General features: G+C 31.3%; 1 protein-coding gene and 1 long non-coding RNA gene across 3 annotated transcripts; one reads left to right on the top strand and one right to left on the bottom strand.

The window, feature by feature from the left end:
* Nucleotides 1-475: 475 nt before the first annotated feature.
* On the bottom strand, nt 476-5,014 carry LOC118194222 (uncharacterized). Of its 2 annotated transcripts, none has more exons than XR_004759067.2 (2): nt 4,655-5,014; nt 476-927 (listed from the first exon to the last, which is right to left on the bottom strand). It is a non-coding gene; the product is annotated as an uncharacterized LOC118194222 (long non-coding RNA). The 2 variants fall into 2 exon arrangements; XR_015041634.1 differs by having other exon boundaries at nt 4,665-5,014.
* Nucleotides 5,015-5,200: 186 nt separating this feature from the next.
* Nucleotides 5,201-13,484, top strand: LOC118194241 (RNA-binding protein Rsf1-like). Its single transcript, XM_035365457.2, has 3 exons — nt 5,201-5,358; nt 11,939-12,424; nt 13,261-13,484. Exons 2-3 carry the CDS (start codon nt 11,943-11,945, stop codon nt 13,277-13,279), a joined length of 501 nt encoding a protein of 166 aa, XP_035221348.1. The 5' UTR covers nt 5,201-5,358; nt 11,939-11,942; the 3' UTR covers nt 13,280-13,484.
* Nucleotides 13,485-15,227: the final 1,743 nt, after the last annotated feature.

The following is a 15,227-nucleotide window of genomic DNA, read 5'->3' as shown; positions in this document are numbered from 1 at the left end:
ATGTGTCTGTCTCTAGGAGAGATAGGAAGACAAATTACAACATTGGAGGACCTGATGTTTTCATTCACAGTATTGCAGATGTACCACATCTCATTAAAAATATGAGAAATACATTTCTTTCAAGTATTATAATATTACCAGAGGAATTTCGCCACCAGCATGCCTTGCCATCGAGGATAGTATCTTCAGTGTATGTGAAACGACTCTGGTCAAGTGAGATAGAAGCAGATGCTGCCCTGAGATCTCTACATCACTTGAACAGAGTTCATCTCTTCCCAACACACTTTTCCTCGATGAATGGGGCATCTGCTGTGCAATTGTTTTCTGTAAAAACAGCTGCTGCTATTGAAAAAGCAGGTATTTTACACCAAGTTGCAAAAGAAGCATTAACTTCTGCATGGTGGCTGAGACTTGTAGCAGAATGGTTTACAATTATGACTACAAGGCATCCAAAAAAAGGCATCACTATCAAAAATCAAGATGAGAAATTTAATATTTTATTGAAATTCATTCATGTGACTGAAACTGTTCAGTTTGGGAAAGCATGGAAGCCATTTCAAACTGGCATTATTATGAGCACATTGAGTGTTGTGAAACTCTCAAAAGAATTATTTTCCGAGGGGTTTACATTTTTCTTACCAGGCAGGTTGACACAAGATGCGCTGGAAAATGCCTTTTCACAGATTAGACAAAAGTTGGGTGCAAAGCCTACTGCTTTGCAAGCCAAGAGAGCACTGAAATTAGTGTGCCTATCACAGTTCATTTCAGATATCAATAATCCAAATTATTGTTCTGAAAGTGACCACAGCCTCTTTGATGCTTCTGAATTAGAGGTTGCTATCAGAAAGGAGGTCTTGCATCCTATCTCCAATTCTGTAGTGCCATCTACCTCTTCTGCAGTGGCAGTGAAACGTCGCTTGCCCCCAGCTGTGGAAGAAAATGATATACATTACATCGCAGGAGCCATATATAATAAGTTGTTGAAAAAAAAAAGCATATGTGAAAATTGTAAAACAGCTATGACCATTTCAGAGGACATGCTGGAACCTGACATACCCGAGCATCGCACAATTCTTACAAAACATAGCAATAAAGGTGGACTGAAGGTCATCTCTTCAGGAATGTATCAAATATGTAGGGAAGCTGAACGAGAATTTCAAAAATGTAAAGATGTACTCCTTCGTTTACAATCAGCCATCACAAAAGAATTAGTTGAAAGAATAATTGATAAATGTACGCATGTGGCCATGCCAGAATGCTGTAATCTTAAGAAAGTAATTATTGATAATTTTTTTATTACTAGATGCAAAGGCCTTACACAGCATCTTATCAACAAAAGAGCCCATAACGTTTCATATTCATCAACATCGGCCAATAAGAAACAAAAAGTAAAATAATTTTAGAAGGTATGTATGTTTTATATTAAATAATTTATGTGTTTTATGTAATATGTATTACTTTTTCCTAGGCTACGAGTATATAAATTTCTGTGTTTGATGTTATATATGTTACTTTCTGCTAGGCTATGAGTATATTATTATGGTATTATTTTCTTGTTTCTAATATATAGAAATATAGCATATTTTCCAGTATAAAATTTCAGTTCAGTTTTACTTAAAAGTATGGGAAAGCAGATTTGTTTCATGCATGATCTTTATAATACTGGTATGAAATGAATGAATTTTAATCTGTAAACAATTTTTTGTTAATATTGAAATGTGTTTCCTTGGGTACATTTTTAGGCACTTGTGGATCATGTCAGACAACATGCAATAGAAAAAAGATGTCCGTGTGCATAAATTTTTCATTGTGTTACTTCATTTTATCTAAATTTCAAGGATAATTCTTTTCATTTTTATATGGCATGTTATTAGTATAAAGGCTAGTGAAAATAAATTGGTATGTGTATCTGTTTTTGAAGTGTAATGCTTAAATAAAAAGATGGTGTGTGTTTCTTCATTTAAATCAAATTTCAAAGATAGTATTTTTCAGCGTTGTACTGTTTGTTATTTCTCAATGTAAAGGGTAACAAGGGGAAAAAAACTGGTATGGTACATCTGTTTTTTAAGCATGATAATTTTATTTATTTCTTTAGTGATGCATATATATAGAGAGAGAGAAGGTATTTGGTCTAACTGAAGTTATAATAAATCTAATTTTACTAGATCTCTCCCTCCCCTCAGGTGTAGAAAATTTTCAAATGCAGAAAGTTTATTTGCAGAATTAATTCATTTCTGATAAACTTATTATCATTAATTTTTTATATACCATGTTATTAAGTTACACGTATGACTACTGTGTAATAAACTTGTATTTAGGGCAAAAAATTAACTGTTTTGCAGCTGGTGACTAATATCATATGCTTCTAAGAATATTACTTTAACTTTTTTCATAACTTTTGTATTTCAGGAACATGAAACTGTTATTTTGATATACTTAAATAATAAAAGTGTGTATCTGAATCAATTAATGGATACAAATATTTTACAGTTATTTTTAGAAGATATTTGCCATATCGCTTCTAATAATTCATAAAGTATATTAAAATATAGGTAAATAATTTGGTGCAGAATTCAAATTTAGGGTTTGAAATATAGTGAATCATGAGACTAAATGATTTTTATTGTCATGATTTGCCTGGGCTTAAGAATGTACTTTTCGCCCGGTGGAAATTGTCATCAAACTGTCCTGAACAGGCTTTTTGTTGATAATAACTTCCAGGCTTATCAGTACCTCCTTTTGAGTGGAGGGTATACAAATATAGTACCCAATTTAAATTACATTGTGATTGTAATAATATTGTGGTATTAAATAAGTGATTATAATTACAATTTAGATAATTGCTTTGTAATTATATTACATTGTATCTGTGAACTCTTAATTTCATTACTTTATGCAATTATGTTGTAAGTGCATAATCTAATTGCAATAATATAATCTATTCACAATTACAAAATAATTATAAATGCAGTTACATCTTAAATAGAGGCTATTTTAATACTTTTAAATTTTTGCAAGATAACTTCCCATTAAGGTTCATTTGGAGGAAACTATGCAAATACTAAAAAAGAAGTTATGTTAAATTTACATATTTTGTACAGTAGTTTCTTGTTATAATGCTGTTCAATATATCTTCAATACTTTTGTAAATTTAACGACATTCTTTGCAATTACTGTGGGGCTTTAAAAAGAAGTTTCTTAGTTAGGCTTTCTAATAAGAATGTGTTAAAAATTAAGTATTATGTATAATAACTAACAATTAAAAACACTTGACTGCATGAAAATGCTGTTGCTGTGTAAAATAAAAAATAAGCTTTCTTTTATGCTTTGAAATGAATTACATGTGGTTAAGTCATCCTTTTACAATTTAAGAATGTGGTTAACACACATTCTTAAATTGGACAGGTTTTATCTAAATTATTAGTATAAAATATATAAACTATGAATTATTTTGTAACATAACCCAAATTACAAAATTCATTCTATATACGTTCAAATTTATTATCTTTTATGGAATAACTGTTTTTTAATTTAGGTAAAAATTGGATTTTTAGAAGTATTACAAATACAATGCAACACAAAGGTGATCTGATTGGAGAGGAAGGACTTTTTATTACGGTTTCTAGTTCGTATTTATATTACATTTGGTGAAAGTCATCCAAAACACAGAATGCTGTACTTTCTTCTTCCATATATGTTATGAAATATTTCACGCATTTAAAAGAAAGTGTTTCTTCAGAGTCTTGCACAATTATTTCCATATACCTCAGACTAAAATGACAACATATTCTTAAGTTATTTTTTTAGTATGAATTTACAGTGTTTTTATGGAAATTTTTGTTAAAATGTCATTAAGATAAATTTATTTGCACACTCTACGCTTTAACTATTTCCCCATTTGACACTATTGAAAGTTTTTATTCATATCTTATTTATTTTAGTCTGCTAACGAAACTGAAACATCTAAAGAATAAGTTATTTTGAATATGTTTACAAAATATACGCGAAATTTTTATTTAAGTGAAAACGTCTATATACTATTCGAGAATTAATTAATTATCCGAAAAGTTTATGTGCGCTGAATGCCGCGCGTCTATAAAATAAATCTTTAAAAAAAAAACAGCAGACATTCAGCCAGCGTGTGCGATAAACGCGCCAAAATTGGTAGCGCGTTCCCTCCCTCGCCAAGAGAGAAAAGTTGGTGATTCAGCCTGGTTTAGAGGAGCCTTAGGTTCTGTTATCTAGCTAAATTAGTATTGAAAGTCAAGTAATGTGCATTTATGAAATAAGCCGATGCACTCCTCCTTTATAAAACTCCAAGCATATTATTTTCACTAAAATTAAATTGAGGAATTTCTTTTCTGATAGATTAATAGCCAGAAGCCTGTGTCATTCAGATATGAAAACAAGCGAATTATTTCTTGCCCTTAATTCAGGTGTTATTGCTGTCTTTAATGTGAATGTTCCGTTAAAGTATGGCTTTAATTTGTTAATAAGGGTCCGTGCTATAAGTTTGGTAAGTCTATAAGTTTGCTTTAAGTTTGGTAAGTCGAAATAATCCAATAAAAGTAGAACACATGCGTTATTTCTATCAGGAAACACTTGAGTTTTTCGCAAATCTTAAGAAATTAAAATATCCATTACGTACACTTACAGAAACTTACCGTGACCTTTGCCGTCTTCAGGTTAGCTCTAGACCTGTCTACTTTGTCTGTCTACGGTCAGAAAGTTAAACGGCAGCTACACAGCTGACGGAAAAACTTCCCATGCGTCGATCCAACGCCTTGATCGATCTCTGTTATGATCGAGACGATAACACGAGACTCGCTCTTTGTCGAGTTGATCGCAAAAACGATTTGTTCTTCCATCTCGACTGTGTCCAGACTAGAGCCCTAATTTATAATTACAACTTTTGATAAATAACTTTGCGATGAAGAATTTTACTTTTAAAATGAAGATTGTTCCAAAATTTTGAAAAAATTATTCGGGATGTGTATTTTACTTCTATATAAAAGATTTAAGGTTCTGACATTTTGGGTGAGGGAGGTGGGCAACTTTTACTCGCATTTATAAATTAAAACGTCCTGTGCATAATAAGTTGAGCCATTGCACTTATGTCGGATTAAATTGAAAATCTTGCAAAATCTCCTGCATTTAGGTTTTTATAAAGTTTCTTTTTTATATTTTCTGCTTGCCACGTAAAGAAGAGGAAGAAAGAGCTCCTGTTGAAATTGTTACAACTGTAACCGTAAGTAACGATCTACCTCTTTGCGCCATTTTCCTCAGTGAGTAGACGTAGAAGAAAACTGCTCGTCGAATTTTTGTCGCAGGGAAAATTCTTTGTTCATTTTAATACCTGTAAGTATTTATTAGATCTTTTTTAAATGTACTTTAAGCTAAATGAAAGCTAAGTAAAGTATATTATTTTTAATTTTTTTGCAGGAACATAGTTTAAAATTTGTTTTTAGGTTGTACGTTTTAATGAAATGCGCCGGTCGCAATTTGTTCGAAGTGCTGCATATTACTGTTATAATATAATTGATTTTCAGTAATATGGTTTAATTATTCAAAAATCAGTATGTTTAATATCTGCTTGTATGTGAAAGCGTTTAGTAAGTCGCAAAAATTTTGGCGTCTTGCCGGCCTTGAAATGCGAACTATGGCCGCCATTATCGATTGCATTGTCTCGAGAGATTTTCGTGGGCGCTAGCGTGTTGTAGATAACCGTTGTGAAACCTAAGAGTGATTGTGCCGTTTCTGATTTATTGTTAATTGTGAGGGTAGTTGCTATCAATTTTTTCGCTCGCTAATTTGGAACTGTATATTTTAGTTTAACGTGTGTAAAGTTCAAGCAGATAACGTCAATTTAGTTTTAATATCTGCATTATTTCGTTTTGTTTCGATGCGTCCGATTATATACGTTACACAGACTGCAAAGTTTAAGATCACAGCGTAACACTTCGCTTTAATGAACGCAGCGATCTATCATCTTAATTTTTTTTTTTTTTTGCGATGCAAGCGTAAAAAGCAATAAGACTTATAAGAAAACGTTCTTAGTGAGAAAATTAGACAAAATTCTGAATAAAAAATATACCCAATGTTCTAGAGGGAAGAGTAAAATTCAAAGTGTTGATGGGAGAGAATAAAAAAAAACCCGCCATTTTGCTAAAACATTGTCTATGTTTTTTTTTTTTTTTTTGTGTTTGTTTTTGAAAGGGGACTTCTGAAATGCCTGTCTGGTTGAAATGCCAATTTTTGGTAAAATTAAAAAAATATTCCTTAGTAATAGCTTACCCTGAGTTGCAAAGTAAATATTTAGAGTTACCGGTACATGGCTTTAATCTGTTGCGTTATTCTGCATATGAAATTTGCATCATGGCTATTTTGGGAGTAATATCCAGACAGGTAAAAAAAATTGAAATATGGAAATCATCATAAGCAGTTTAAATCCTGAAGTATAAAATAGCCAAAAAACATAATCTATGTTCTGCTGTTTTACGTAAGAATCGGTAGCGTTCATAAGTAAATTAGGAATCTAATAATTGGATGATTCAGTAGGAGGCAAGTTTTAACTTTATCAATGCTTGTGTTGCACTATTCTTTATGTACATTGTGTGCTTATTTTGATGTAATTTTCTTAATTTCTGATAATGGTAAATTTATGAATTCTTAGATTTTTACATCTGATATAATTTAATTCAGTAGTTATATTTATGAGAAAAAAAGTGAATTTTGTTATCTCAGTTATTATCTGTTATAATTTGAAACTTTTCACTTAATAGTGTTGGCTAATCAAGTCGGGTTGTGACAATGTTCTTGATAACTAGAAACATGCAACCCTGAAAGATTGTAAACGTATAACGCAGTTGCCAGTTCTTTTCCATCACCTCTCGCAGATTACTGAATCTTGTTATTTTTAATTTGTAGCCTTTATTAAGGCAAGTGTTTTGTTTTTTACAATGATTTTTCTATTAAATTCATTTAATCTGAATTCTTATTTGCAGAACCATTTTTAATCGGTTAATATTTGTATTTTGTTTTAATAAAAGGCACATAACTACTACGCTTACCAACAATATTGTATGTACATTTATTAATTTTATTTTCATTCAGCTTTTATAACCTATTCAGGATTTTTTTAAGATGAGAAATTTGCAAAAGAAAATTAACTGAAGAACATAAAATTTAGAATATCTAACTAAATATATTTCAGAATTATATCCAAATAAGTATTGTTTTACATTATAACATTCTGCATAATGTAAAACCCGGGTTTCCATATTTCAAGAGAAAATAGCAATTTTATGTGTCTTGATATGAGGATTAGCCGTAATATGGAACATCAATAGAAGGTAATTTTGCAGAATGTTGCAGTTTATTTTTTTAAACAGGTGTGAAGACATAACAATCTAATCTTTAATAAATTATGGAATGCTGCATTGTAGATTCAAAGTATTTGCTGGTAAAAAGGTAATTTTTGCTGTTGACTTTTTAATGTCCATATATATTTTTTATTGAAAGCCCTTGAGCTATGTTAATACTTTCATGTAAAACTCCAGTTCCTGAAACATTTTGGCATTTTTCATATCAGATTATTAGGTATTATAGGATTAAAATAAAAACTAGAGAATGGACTGAAAATGCATAAGAGGTTTGCTTGGTGATTAGCAGAAGATTGAAGTTTCAGAGTGCTTTTTTTTTACGATTTTCAATACATTATATGATATGCTTTTGTTTTATCCGCTGGCAAATAATTGCTGGTTAAAGCCTGACTGAAAACAGACTGAAATGTGGTCGTATTTTTTTTTTAATTTGTGCATCAACTGTTATGTTTTTCTTCAGTTATTTTCATGTGTGTAAAGCACATGTATATCTTTGCGAGTTAAAGATCAGGTCTAAATTTAAGTAATAAAAATTACAAGAAAATTTTTATTTGTGAGATTTTTTTTTTTGAAATACAAAATGATGAATATCTTAACATTCAGTGAAAATGAAGCTGTTGAATTCCAGCAAAGGGGATGGGCAGGACATAAAGTCTGGAAGTCAGATTAAGATACATTTCTGGTAAAAGAAAATGCAGTCAGCTACAATTGCTCTCATATGGCATAAGAAGATTCATACAACAGGCATTGCTTTCATACAGTGTACACAGTTTCAGACAATTTGACATTTTTACTGTTAACTGCATCGTTTAAGAGCATTTTTTCCTTGGTGCTTTGGTTTCTGAAAAAACAAGTACCATTTGATGTATTTGTGAAGTAACTTTTCTGATGTATTTTAGATGCCCCCAAGTTTTGGAATTTAATGGATTATGTGATTACGTTAAGTAGACTTTGCATACTTTTCCCTTTTGTAATAAATTAACATTGGATCAGTGATGAACTTGAGTGCCTCTTTTAAGGTATGGATCGATCCCCACAAATTATTGCTTTAGTGTGCTAAAAGTTTGACATACATTGCAAAACTGCTTTTTCCTTTTGTTTTTAAGAATGCTTTCTCACTGAATTAATTCATTATTGTTTTCATACAGTCAAACCAAATCAGTCCTCGAGGTAGCTCTAATGTGTGTTTCACTGTAACGAATTCATATTCACCATCTTTAATCAAAAGCAGATTGTTAGCTAAGCTCATCAAAAATCAATCATGCAATAACTTTTTTCCTTTGTAACGTTGTTTGGACTGTTAAATAAAACAAACTTCATTCTAAAATAAGAGTAGTAAATTGGATTAATTTTTGAATTATGGTAACTTTTCGATTTTGCTTATGCTAGAACTTTTATGGAACAAAAGTGCTTAATCATGACAAAGATTAGGTGCGAAATTGGGAGAAAGTGCAGAATTGCCCACAGCTTGCCGTATTTTTAAGAATTGCACATACATGGTATCCGTGTACACGTCGACCTATTTTCTCTTAAAACAAATCCCAGAATTGCACAAAAATGGCATTGCGCACACTCTTGACTTTATGCATGCACGCTGCTAAAAGTCCTAGCTAGTAACCTTTATCTCCTTATCAAAATGTCACCAAATTACCTGTTACCATATTCCAAAGATTAGCCATAAATTATTTGAAGTGGAAAAATATGCTGGGAACACCTCTGCAAAGAAAAAAAAAATGGTGATAATAATTCGAACCTTGTATAGGAATCTAGTGATTTTGCAGATAGCAATTCCTCTTGTGTTATTTGTCCTCTATATTGCTGCTTATGATTTTGCACATTGTAGCATCATGCTTATAATTCACATTTGTAATATAATTTATTCTTCAATTTCTCAGTAAATTTTTTAACCGAATAGATGGAGTAGTTTTTGTTTAACTAAGGAAGTTTGCAGTGGTGTGTGTCTGAAAGATTGCCTTTGTTGAAAACTCTTTCATAACAATTAAGAGATCAGTGGAGATTCCAATGCTGCTGATTAAGAAGCATATGGCAAAGGAAATAACTATTATGGGTACTTTTCCGTTTTGCCGGCGCAGGCGATAAAAAGTCGCCAATAATGGTACAACCGATGCCAAACGGAATGTTCTCGCTGGTAACCTTTTACGCCTCATTTTCAAAACAAGTCGCAGCTTTTTCTTATCAGATTGATTGTTTCTTTCAATACTGGCATATCATTACATAGAATTTTTATCAGATAGTTCAGTTTTATGTCTAAGACAATTTTTGGTAATTAAGTGAATTAGGATGCAATCACAGCGTTTAACCGAAGCCGAAAATATAGAAAAGGTAATGTCAAGGGTTAAATTCATCAATTCTAATGAGAATGCATTAGCGAAGTAAAGCACTGCAGTTTTACATAATTTCTGAGTAAGTTATTTGTACGAAATTGAAATATTTCTTGCATTCCAAATTAAGATTTAACATGAAATTAATGTAGATAATTACTGAGAGCATTAGATTTTTGTAGAGTAGTTTACGTGACATGAGATCGCTTGGGGTCACGTGATATGAACCGGCGAATTAGGATGTTGAACCATGAAAGCATGGTAAATTCTTAAATTAATGTCTTTTTACAAATTTGTTGTCTTTATTTATTGGTTTTTATAAAATTTTAAGCAATATTAAAATGTTTATGCCTTCTTTTTTAAAAAGAATTCTTAGAACTAACATTTTTTATGTGTATACTGTATGTTGTCGCCAATAAAGTCTGCTTGGCGAGATTTGCGCCGGCGAAATGGAAAAGTACCCTATTATGACTGATGTATGGTTGACATATTCATTATTAGGCAGGCATGGATATTTTGGGCATCAACTGTTAATCACTTCGCACATTTTGTTAAATCCAACAAACAGTGCACATATCCAGTCTGGACAAGCAAACAGAAAAATTGAAACAGGCGGTCTCTGAAAGTGAAATTAAAAAGTGGTCTTCATAACAGCAACTAAAATAAGTCGCCAAAGGATATACTTTAGGATAATAAGTCTCTGGCAGTTTAATGACATAGGTTTTTAGAAAGGAGATCTTTTTCAGGGCCATGAAAATCTGAAAAATTGCTAGATATAAGCATACATGTTTTAAAATTTACAATAATAGAATTAATTCGAAATACATTTCAATAATACAATTCAAATGTACGCAAAAGATGAACATGTTTCCATGCTAATCTTTTACTTATGCTTAACATCTTTCTTTTCTACCAGCCTTAAGAAATAAATCTTTGCTTAATCTGCTAATTTTGAACTGCATATGCTGCATCATACTTTTCTCTTAATTGAATTTAATTTTTCTAATTATTGTACTTAACAAGCTATAATTGACATACATGTGCTTAAGTTTAGCAGCTAATTTCAACTTGCAGATGTTCAATATTTTGCACTGCACTAAATATGTTCAAAACAGTAATTGTTTCAAAGTCAAAATTGGTGTTTCAAAACACTAATTTAGACTGTGTGCTTATTACTGTTGGCAGCAGGGCTGTGGAGTCGGAATCTGGCAGATTTTTTTGGGTAAAAGGAGTCAGCTGGAGTCGTTAAAAACTGGTCGACTCAGACTCCAGTTTTTGTTGGACAGTTTGAATTTTAAATTAAAGTGAATTGAAAAAAAAAATAATTGACAAACTGAGCTATTTTTATTTATGGACTATATACATTAATAAATGTAAAGGAGGTGGATGGATTTGATATTTGTCATTAGTGATTAAACTGATTCATTAGCTACAAATCTTGCTGGTAAATTTAGGTATGCATAAATAGAAGCAAGAACTCTCAAAAGTGATGCCATTTTTAGGAAGCAAGCAGGAAAAGGAGCTATTATTGATTAAGCAATAGGATAGAGAAGTTCATATTTGATGATATAGAGGTTAGAATTAAAAATGATTTTAGACAATGTAGATAAGCCTAATGTTTCACTAACAGAAAGATGAATGATCTTTCAGAATTGGAAACTTCTTTCTATAACCACAAAAAAAAGCTACTATCTGAAGAATTAAGAGGAGGCAAGAATGGAAGAATGTGATGTTTGTTCTTTCTGAAATGGGGAAGGGGGTATTGCAGAAAGAATAATTTCTTCAATGAAGAAAAGCTAAACTAAATTGCTAGACAATGAAACTGGACAAAATGAAGTTGCTAACACATGAGTAGATAAATGCCCCTGTATTTGACATGCTAATGTACGTTTTTATATTAGGATTAATGTTTTTGATCTCATGGCAGTATTTTGATAGTGAATGGCAGCTACCCAAAGATGGGATTCTGGGCAAATGGGCACTCGCGAGCCGCTGATTGGATAGTACTTATCTAGTAGATGAACATAGAAAGCTTTTATCGTTATTGAACACTAAAGAATCAGCCCAGAGTGATTGATATATTTGGCATTAAATTTCATGGCTGATTTTGTTTTAAGACCAGAATTTTAAATTTGAGTTTTTTGTGTATATTTGTTTTTAAATAATTCTAGATAATTTCTATTGTAGATAATAATGTTCATTAATTTGTTTTAGAAAAATGAGGTCTGCATCTGTATATGTTGGAGGTTTGAGTGAAGACATTCAAAAAGAGGACCTGGAGAGAGAATTCAGTAAATTTGGTAATCTAACAAAAGTTTGGGTGGCACGTAATCCACCAGGTTTTGCTTTTATTGAGTTTGAAGATGACCAGGATGCCAATGAAGCAATTAAAGAGATGAATGGAGCAACAATTAATGGCTCTGAAATTAGAGTTGATATTTCCAGAGGAAGAGGTGGAAGGCGAGGTGGTCGTGGAGGTGGAGGATTCCGTGGAGGCAGAGATGGCGGATATTCTCGTGGAGGCCGTGGAGGTTATGATTCTGGATTCCGAAGTGGTGGTGGTGGCTATCGTGGTGGAAGAGGTGGAGGATCTCGTTATGGTGGAGATCGTGGCAGCAGCTATGATAGGCCTTCCTATGGAGGTGGTGGAAGTGATTATAGGAGTTCAGGATATCGAAGCCGTTCTCCGATGGGTCAGAGGTAACTTTTTTGTTTATCTTAGTAATTGATGTTATTATTTTCATCAATTTTCTGTATATATTGAATTAAACCATTTAAGGTAAATTTAATTTTTTAAATGTTAACATATTGACTATAAAATCATTGTATTTGTGAAACGGTACCATATTGACTGCAGGTATTCATCTGTCATGGCTGAAAGTCTCACTTTTAATGTTTTTTGATAAGGATGTGCTTAAACATCTTTAAAAATATTACATAATATATAATTTTATTGCTGCAATGTATTTTAAGATCTTTTACAAAGGGATAAATGCATCCTAAATGACAAATGTTCAATACTGATTCCTTCATCTTGCATATTGATTTAAAAAGAATAATTAGCATGCAATTTTATGTCATCCAGTTGTGAAATGAAGTATAAGAATGTTTAGTGCCATATAGTAAGATACTTGCAGTGCATTTGGAAACCAGATATGATTGATTATATGCATCTTTTTTAATATTTAATTCAACTGAGTTTTATACTTATTAAGCTGTATTACTGAAGCAACTCCTTAGCTTTTAATTATATAATTTAATTCATCTGTAATCTTCAAATGTGTGCAAGAGCAAAGTAATAACCTCAACTTTTATCTGCTCAACTGTTTACATTTTTTACTCAAAAGAATTACTGTATTTGCATTTATTTCTTAAAGGACTTTATACTTTTAATGCTGAAAAGACTTAATGATTTGAGCTCACTTTTCAGTTACTCATTCAATGCACACTTATTCCTTGTTTTACGCTTCAACTCTTCTGATTATATACCTGCATTTGTACGTCTTAACGCATAACCAACCTTTTTATTCAAACAGAAACGGCAGCAACTGGTAGGGGATTGCTCATCTTCAATAGCCATTGCCTGAACCTCGGACTGCTCGTGTGGGAGCAAATCATCTGTTGCCAGATAATGCTGTTTATAGTCTTCACCAAACTATGTGTCCATTTTGAGTTTTTTAACCTTGAGAACTCATCAGTTAAGTCTTCATATTCGTCTGTGTTGTATTCATGATCACAATAAAAATATCAATACTGCCAATCTTCGTTTTCATACTTCGTATTAAAAATGCTGGATGATACAAATGAGCCATATAGAGATATAACAACCTTATTCCTGCAATTTAATCTTTGCATGCTTACTTGAAACATTTAGGAAATTTCATCAAAACTGCAACAGTTATCTTTGTACCTTTTTACGTAACTGAAATATGAAGCTGTAAGTGTTTACCAACAAATTTTTACAGCAGGACAAGCTGGAAAGCAGTTCCTTTTATTGCATATAAAATTTGAGCCAGCAATACATAAAATGTCATTAATTTAGAAATGGAAAATTACCAACTCTTATTTTCCCCTCATCATCAGCACATGAAATGTGAACTGAAATTTACAAAATGGCACATGTTCTGAGCATCCAGTATTTGAATTTCTTCTTTTTTCACTTTCAATTATAGATGGAGAATGGCGACTATATTTGTAAGTATTTGAAATCAACGAAAACAAACAAGATTCATCAACAAGTATGTATTCTGCTGCAAATGTTTTGAAAAGATTATTTTTTGCATCCATGCAACTATTTTAACTGGAAATTTTGAAGTTTTTGATGAATACACATTTCAAGTATAAGATTTACTGAAGGCACAATGAGTATAAATCACAAGTTAAAAAAAATTCAAACTTTTAAGTTTCTTAAAAAATCTTTCTTGTATTTACACTGCATTATTTTACAATAAGCAATAAATTCAAGTACCAAGTCTGGACAAGTTTTAAATAGACCTGATTACATTTTATTTTACTTTGAAACTTTATAACAATTTTTGACACATGAATTGAAAATTTTATTACTACATTAAAATTTAAGCAAGTATAATTTAATTTTATATCAATTGAAAACATTCAGGTTGACACAAAAAGTTAGCATACATTTAACATAACTAAAGTTACCATATCATGTGATTTTATAAATGTATCTTTTGTTCATGAAAATTTTTTACCAATTTTAACAAAACTTTAAAAAAGAAACATTTAGGTCACACTTGTTACCACATAGAAGAAATTTCAACAATACGTGATTTTATAAATTTAATATTGCTGAAGTTGTATAATTTAAATCAAACTAATTTTGGAAATATCCTTTTTTATTAAAATGAAATTTTATAAAACTTAAATATAGAATCAAACTGGGTGAAAATTATAGCTTTGAGAGAAATTATCTTCTGAATAGAAAAGACTTCAGGCAAATCATGAATTCTTTATAAGCAATGTTAAGATTTAACAAGCAAAATTTTTAAGTCTCTTATGTTTGGCGTAAGTTACAGAACACAAAGCTGTTAAAGATATCTAGTGATTAATTCCTTTAAAAAGAATTTTTTTTTTACCTTTGAGAACCTGATATTCCTGCATGCCTCTTAAGAGATGGCTGTGGATATTGGTTTGTGTATGTTTGATGGATGTCTCATTGTTACCTTGAGAAAATGATACAGATGTCTCATTGTTACCTTGAGAAAATGATACATAATTATAATGGACCATGTACAAGAACTTAGTACTCCCATTAAAGGAACATTACTAGTCCTTTAAAATAAATTCTCTGAGGCTGTTGTCAGCTCATCTCCAATTAACGATCGTGATGTGTCGTATCACTGCTAGCACTTTTTCCTTCATCTCTTTTTAGTGCAAGTTAGTTTTCATTTTTTTGCATTTTACAAAGTGAACATGTAGAAAGTATTAGATGATTCCATCTGGAGCTGTTATTACTATGGTTATGTGACAATCAGGACAATGG

The sequence above is a fragment of the Stegodyphus dumicola genome, chromosome 6, assembly GCF_044657685.1.
Source record: "Stegodyphus dumicola isolate Sdum_Otavi_A_Nest chromosome 6, ASM4465768v1".
Taxonomy (NCBI): domain Eukaryota; kingdom Metazoa; phylum Arthropoda; class Arachnida; order Araneae; family Eresidae; genus Stegodyphus; species Stegodyphus dumicola.
Note: the sequence above shows the minus strand (reverse complement) of the source record. Positions and strands in the feature narration are given on the sequence as shown.